This window comes from Cervus elaphus, chromosome 12, assembly GCF_910594005.1.
Source record: "Cervus elaphus chromosome 12, mCerEla1.1, whole genome shotgun sequence".
NCBI lineage: Eukaryota > Metazoa > Chordata > Mammalia > Artiodactyla > Cervidae > Cervus > Cervus elaphus.
Window position 1 is genome coordinate 72,627,604 of NC_057826.1, and position 8,265 is coordinate 72,635,868.

Sequence of the window (8,265 nt, forward strand, 5' to 3'; positions counted from 1 at the left end):
ATAAAATTAAAATAGAAAATTAAAAGTATATACTTTATAATTTACCCAAACATACATTTTAGATACTTAATCTATTAGCTTACCATGAGATATATTTGTCAATTTTTGAGGTATTTATTTATATTTGAGAGTAATTATACCCAGCAAGTACTAGGAAATGGCACCAGAAAATGGTATTTGAAAGTTAAGTTTAAACCTGGAGGTCAGCTTAGTTTTCTCTTCTTATCTCTCTTCTCCATGAAAGTAGATACAGTCAACTTATTCCCTGTGATTGGCAAAATAAAGTCAACTCAAACTTGACAGTCAATTTCTACAGGTGCATCTTTGTTGAACTGTCATTCAAAATAATAATTCTTAACCATAGTAATGATGATAGTCACATGATTCTGTTTTTGGTGAGCTTGAAGCATCTTGTGCTCTAGATCTGCTCCATTCATTATGAGATCCTACTGGAACCTACAATCCGTTTGCCCAGTCTCCTCATGGCAATTCTCATGTCTTTGTTTCTCAGTGTATAAATGGCAGGATTCAAGATAGGGGTGATGGCAAAGACAGCAATAAACAAATACTTATCCAGTGATGTTGTAGGGAAAGGCCACACATAGAGAAACATACATGGCATAAAAAACAAAATTACTACAGTGATGTGAGCCGACAGTGTGACAAACGCTTTGGATAAATCTCCTGAAGAACGTTTCCAGACAGTGACCAAAATGAAAATGTAGGATATAATTAAAGAGAAGAAGGTAGCCATGGATATAAATCCACTGTTAGCAATAATTACAAACTCTAGCTTGTAAGTGTCTACACAAGCAAGTTTCATGACCCGAGGAAAGTCACAGTAAAAGCTGTCTACTTTATTGGGACCACAAAAGGGCAAGTTTATGACAAAAACAAACTGAGATACAGCATGGATTATCCCCACTATCCAGGCAACCACTACAAAGGAAACACACATTTTGGAGCTCATAATTGTCAGGTAGTGGAGAGGCTTACAGATTGCAGTATACCTGTCAAATGCCATGGCTATGAGCAGTACCATCTCAACTCCACCCATGACATGAATGAAAAATATCTGTGTCATACATTTTGGAAAAGAAATGATGTTGCAGTTAGTGAAAAGATCGGAGATCATTTTGGGCACCGTGGTAGAGGAAAGACCTAGATCAAGTAGGGAGAGATTGGCCAACAGGAAGTACATGGGGGAGTGTAAATGAGAGTCAATAATTACTGTGAACACAATGAAGAGGTTTCCCAGGATAATTCCCATGTAGAACACAAAGAAGAACCAAAAAAGAAAAAGATGCATTTTCCATGAATTTGAAAGTCCGATTAGTACAAATTCAGATACCACAGAGTCATTTACTCCATCCATTGACTCAATCAGGGAAGAAGCTGAAGTATTCTGAAGGTAGAAAATAAGAAAGAATTGAGAAACATGGGTACCAAAGATTAATGCCTTATTTATCCATCAATGATTATGTGGAAAACATGTTGTAAATGCCAAAATATGAAGTGAGAAGAAATACAGAGAGGGGCCGGTTAAAGGAAGATAATTGAATATGAATAGGGGAAAAGAGATAACAAAAGTAAGACCATAAAGACAAGGAAAGAAATCATGTGGGAATATGACAGGTAAAATGGAGGAATTAGGAATAAAGAGTAACATTTTCATAGGGCAGAGCTTTCCCAAGCTTGTGCTGTGCTTAGTTGCTCAGTCGTGTCCAACTCTTTGTGACCCCATGGACTGTAGCCCGCCAGCCTCCTCTGTCCATGGGGATTCTCCAGGCAAGAACACTGGAGTGAGTTGTCATGCCCTCCTCCAGAGAATCTTCCCAACCCAGGCATTGAATCTAGGTCTCCTGCATTGCAGGCAGATTCTTTACCATCTAATCTACCAGGGAAACCCAGTTCTGGCTTCTTCAGTCTTGTTCATACATATTTAGCATAACATCTTCCATGTCATGAATAATCAGCATATCTGAAGTGTGCAAACTCTTAATCACATTTGTCCACACGGGCATTAATCACACACAGAATAGTTACCAACCAATGAGGGCATCAATGTTGAACTTAAGATGGTAGCATAAAATGAAAAGGTTTACTTCCCTAATCATTTACACTTGGAGAATTAAGGTACAGTTTAAATCAAAGGAAACTCCAAAGAAGGAGTGTCTAAAAACCCCAAAAGAGGGCTTTTGAGTACGTTGATAAGCTTGAGAGAGATTTTGTGCTTTGAGAGTTGTGCTCTAGGATTGGTTTTCCCTGGTGACTCAGACGGTAGTGATTGGCAATTCACATGTGAAACTGAGAAACAATGATGTCTTCACTGAAACAAAATATTTAGTCATGATACACTAAGAAAATGTAAAAACTGCAGACCATGAAGGTAACAATAGCTTGTCTTTCAAGTATTTGAAGCTTAGGTCTGCTAAAATGCTATCTGAAGGTGAATGAAACTGTTACCAACAACTTTTTAATAGAAAATATCTATTATCACTACAAATAAATGGAAACATTGATGACATCCATGTATAACACATATTTAAATCCATTTATTATCCAATCTAAAGAGACAAAATAGAAGTATATTAAAGGAGATAAGCTATGAAACAGGGGAAACAGATTAATTCTTTTTGGCTCCAAATCACTGCAGATGGTGACTGCAGCCATGAAATTAAAAGACACTTGCTCCTTGGAAGAAAAGTTATGACCAAACTAGACAGCATATTAAAAAGCAGAGGCATTACTTTGCTGACAAAGGTCCGTCTAGTCAAAGCTATTGTTTTTCCAGTAGTCGTGTATGGATGTAAGAGTTGGACTACAAAGAAAACTGAGTGCCGGAGAATTGATGCTTTTGAACTGTGGTGTTGGAGAAGACTGTTGAGAGTCCCTTGGACTACAAGGAGATCCAACCAGTCCATTCTAAAGGAAATCAGTCCTGAATATTCATTGGAAGGATGGATGTTGAAGCTGAAACTCCAATACTTTGACCACCTGATGCGAAAAACTGACTCATTTGAGAAGACCCTGATGCTGGTAAAGATTGAAGGCAGGAGGAGAAGGGGATAACAGAGGGTGAGATGGTAGGATGGCATCACCAACTCAATGGACATGAGTATGAGTAAACTCCAGGAGTTGGTGATGGACAGGGAGGCCTGGAGAGCTGCAGTCCATGGGGTCTCAAAGAGTTGGACATGACTGAACAACTAAACTGAACTGAAGCTATGAAAAGGCATACAGAAACAGGAAATTGATAAGACTGTTACCAAAATGAATGTGGCCATTATAAATGATGAAAAATTATTTTTTGTTATGTCCACTAAATTATTGACAAAAAATGGTTACAAATGAGTGTCTTATGTGATGTGCTATTAATATTATACATTACAGACATATGTTCACATATACAATAATGTCTCAAGAAGATAACTTTGGATAATGACACTTCAGGTAATTTTAAAAATTTGAATATCTATATTTTATATTTTTCTAATTGTGGTAAAAAATGAAAAGAAAATGAAAGCAACAGGGGAGGAAGAGGGGCAATAAAATGAAAAAGAAGAACACTGAGATTTATGGAGGTAGTGAAGTGTGCCTATATGTGGTGGTTAGAGTATTATTATGATTTTTGACACTAGTTTTATAGTTTTATTAGCCTTGGTTAAACCACCATTTCTTGGTTGGTGAATGACAATTACTGGAAGTACATGAAGAAAACTCTGGATGTTCTGTGTCAAATTTGGACCAGATATGAACATGATTGCTTCTCTAGAGAAATGCTAATATATGTGACATTCTATAGAATCCTGGTTTGTTCATTATTTGGAATAGATAAGTCATGCACTGAAAACAGTGGGACAGCACTAATAACTCTCCCACTTTTGCTTGTCAATTAAAATTTATTCTTTGCAATAGTCCCTTATATTTTCCAGAGCAGATAAGATTGAGTGAAGAAATATGTCTAAAAAGAAAAGGTAAAAAGGCAAAGTGCATAGTGAAATCAAACTTTCTCATAACTCTACATATACTATGCTATATTGATTTATCTGTTTAAAACTTATCAGCAATTGGTTCTAACATTTAGCTATTTAATTCTGAAATACTGAGTTCTTGCTTATAGGGAAGAGTATATCCAAACAAGTTTAAAAATATTTATTTCTTTTGCTTTCTTAGAAAGCGTTAAAGACTCAGAACTTCTCCAGAGGCAGCGTCTCATGAGTTGGTTGCAATCTCTGTTGGATATTTTGGCTTTAACATTTAGTACATGGAAACCTTTTCAAAATATTTTTTTCAAGCAAAAAGTCAGGTAGAATGTAGGTATTCTGACTTTAGTAATTAAAAATTCCCTCTCCTCTAAGGAGCCAAGAGAAATTATAACCACCTTAAGACTGAGAAGATAAAGAAGGAAAGCTGTTCAGAACTCAGTTCTTCACTGATATACCATATTGATTATTTTTTCTTTTAATTTCTACCCTTAACCACCTTAGCTCACTGGTTATAGAATACTTAAAGAACTAATGGACACAAGTTCTATAAAGCCATGTTCATTCTTATCATTCTTTCTCTAATTCGTAATCCACTCATCACTAATATCATTGAGTGGTTTATCAAATATGCCAAATGGAGGGAACTCACTGAATCAACTTTTTCATATGAGGGCAAATATTCACTTCAAATGGTGTAATCTGTTTGAAGCATGGACGGGAATGGAATGGGCAAGATATGGGCATTTTCAGCCTCCACAATGGGAAACGTGGGGACTTCATCATATAAGATGATGAAGAAGATCTTGAGAGATACAAGAACCTTGAGATACTAACTCACCAAAGAGCCATCATAAATATTGGTCCCTTCTTCAGGCATAATATAATCTAGTGAAGAATGGTGTCGAAAGGATTGGGAATAATTGGAACTGGAGAAAAGAAAGAAAGTGCTAGAGAAATATGAGATTGCTGTGATATGGTTCAGTATTAGGTAAATTTTTATGACCTACCTCTTCTTTTCTAGGATGTACAGATGCGCTTGTTGAAACACAATAATTTTGATTTCTGCTTTGTAGTATAATCACCTCTAGGACAAAAATATATGTTTTTTCCCAATGAGATTATAGTTAATTAGTAGCACTAGGTTTTGGGGACCCATTGACATTCTGAGATCCCTAGTAACCAGTGTTTTATTGATTTCTCCTGGGAACCAGGCCTGCAAGTGATGTTAATTTTCCCAAGAGAAAAAATATCAGAAGTGTTACTTGGTGATGAGAAGTAAGAAAAGAAAAAAGATATAAGAATATTTCCCTCATATTGAGAGATATAATATGCTGAATGGCTAAGAAATAAGTACCATTTAGAACAGAAAATGTGAAACCACAAACTCACTTACAGTTACTGAGATGGGGAAGGGTAAGAAGTCATTCACAATTCTTCCTGACACTCTTGTTCATTGACCGGGAGAGAATGAGGTTCATTTATCAATATTTTTTTCAAGAGACAAGCCTTAGGCTTTATGCATGGGGCATATTCTCATAACCATTCCTGATTTATTCCCATTCAGTGCTTTTTGTCTATTAACTGACATATCATTGTCCAACAGATACATGAAAAGATGTTAGCCATCACTAAGGAAATGTGAATCAAAACCACAATGGTATCACCTCACATCTGTCAGAATGACTATTATTATAAAGATATGAAATAAAAAAGTGATGACATTAATTTGAAGAAAAGGGAACCCATGTGTACTCTTTTGTGGGAATGTAAATTATGCAAACTCTATAGAGGTTCCTAAAAATTAAAACTGTCATATAATCCATATATGACTTCAAATACAATGATAAATCAAAACCAGAAGAAACAAAAACACTAATGAAAACGATATCTGCACCTTCATGTGCATAGCCGAAGTTTTCACGATAGTCAAGATATGGAAACAACTTAAATGTCCACTGATGGATGGGTAGATAAAGAAATTGTGGTACACACAGCTGGCCCTCCATATCTCCAGTTCCATATGTGAAGGTTCAACCAACTACAGATCAAAAATGTTGAAAAAATTTCCAGAAAGTTCAATTAAGCAAAATTTTAATTTTCCAAATGCAGGCATATATTTACATAGCATTTATATTCTATTAGATGTTATAAGTAGTCTAGAAGATTTCAAGTATAAGGAAGAGTGTATGTAGTGTATTTGTTAGTCACTCAGTTGTGTCTGACTCCTGCGACCCCATGGGCTGTAGCCCACAAGGCTCCTCTTTCCATGAAATTCTCCAGGCAAGAATACTGGAGTGAGTTGTCATTTCCTGCTCCAGAGGATCTTCCTGACCCAAGGACAGAACCCTGGTCTCCTGCATTGCAGGCAGATGCTTTACCATCTGAGCTGCTAGGAAGCAAAGGTAGCTTTCAGTAAATCTTTTCAGATATACCCTCAACTGTTTAACTCTCCTGGCAATGGACAACAACGCACATATATATAAGATAAATAAAAGGAACAAGGTCCTCTGATCTCTGCAACAACACTCCTCTTACTGCAGATAAACTAAGGGATGACAAGTTGCCATAGGCTCATCATGGAAGTCTGAAAGCTCTTTGTATTTCTCTCTTTTCTCTTCTGTGTCTCCCCCTCTTTTGTTTAAATATCCCTGAGATAATTTTGCAGTGTAAACTGAGGAGGAAGATGTGCCTGAAGTCTCTGCTAAATGCACAATAAAGATTGGACCAGTCTCCTGTGTGAGTTTTCAGATACAGAATAAGTTTCTGGACTGAGTCCATTTCTAACATGACTCTAGATGAAAACTGATATCCTGCAATAGGTTTTTTCACAGGGAAGAAAAATGAGGGGATTTCTTTTGGGTATGAATGATCAGATTCTGAGTAAGCTGTTTCCTCCGCAGAAGATTTTCCTCAGGGGTTACATGCAGAAGTCTTTCCCCAGAAGGAGTTCTTAGAGGTTGAACTCTTAAGTGTGGAACTACGTAAGTTTTCTGAGTCAACCCACATCTGTCACATTGACAGGGTTTCTCCCATTATGAACCCTTTGATTCTCAGTAAGGGATGAGCTGCAACTGAAGGCCTTTCCACACTCATTACACTCATAGAGCTTCTCGCTGGTGTGGCTGATGGAGTGTTGAATATGGCTTGTGCTCCACTAGAAGACCTTCCCACACTCCACGCATTTGTAGGGCTTCTCTCCACTGTGAATCTGCTGGTGGCTGGTGAGGTGTGACCTGCGGTTGAAGGCTTTCCCACATTCTGTGCCCTGGTAGGGCTTCTCTTCACTGTGGATGGTGAAGCGCCAACTGAGTCCTGACTGATTGCTAAAGGCCTTCCCACATTCTTTGCATTCCTAGGGTTTCTCTCCAGTGTGGGCCCTTTTATGTAAGATAAAAGTGGAGCAGTAGATGAAGGCCTTTCCACACTCAATGCATACACAGGGCTTCTCCCCTCTGTGGATCCGCTGGTGCTTGTTGAAGTATGGCTTGTGGTAGAAGACCTTCCCACACTTGAGGCACTTGTAGGGCTTCTCCCCGGTATGGATGATGGAGTGTTGAATGAGTCTGGTGCTGTGACAGAAGCCCTTCCCACACTTGCCTCTCCCTGGTGTGGATCTGCTGGTGCGTCGTGAGCTGTGACCTGTGGTGGAAGACCTTCCCATACTCCATGCACTCAAAGGGCTTCTCTCCCATGTGGATGATGTGGTGTCACAGGAAACCTGTCTTGTGTTGGAAGGCCTTCCCATACTCGCTGCCCTCATAGGGCTTCTTACCGGTATGTATCCACTGGTGTGTCATGAGCTGTGACCTGCGGTGGAAGGCTTTCCCACATTCCATGCACTCTAAGGGCTTCTCTCCCATGTGGATGATGTGATGTCATAGGATACTTTTCTTATCTCAGAAGGCTTTCCCACACTTGTGTAGGTTGTATGCAAATCCCTTAAACAACTATATGACTTTATTTAAGGAATTTGAGCATCTTCAGGTTTTTTTATCTGTGGGGGAATCCTGGACACTGTGGATTACAAGGCTGTTGTTGAGTCACTAAGTCATGTCTGACTGCATCCCCATGGCCTGTAGCACATCAGGCTCCTCTGCCCTCCACTATTGCCCGGTGTCTGCTCAAATTCATGTTCTTTGAGTTGGTGATGCTATCTAATCATCTCATCCTCTGTTTCCCCCTTCTTTTGTCTTCAGTCTTTCCTAGCATCATGGTCTTTTCCAATGAATTAGATCTTCGTATCAGGTGGTGAAAGTACTGGAGCTTCAACCTCAGC

The 8,265-nt window shown here is 38.4% G+C and overlaps 1 protein-coding gene across 1 annotated transcript; it reads right to left on the reverse strand.

Annotated features, from left to right (window-relative positions):
• Positions 1-436: 436 nt before the first annotated feature.
• Positions 437-1,375, reverse strand: LOC122705372 (olfactory receptor 4F15-like). The gene has a single exon (XM_043920710.1). The coding sequence runs from the start codon at positions 1,373-1,375 to the stop codon at positions 437-439; it is 939 nt and encodes a 312-aa protein (XP_043776645.1).
• Positions 1,376-8,265: the final 6,890 nt, after the last annotated feature.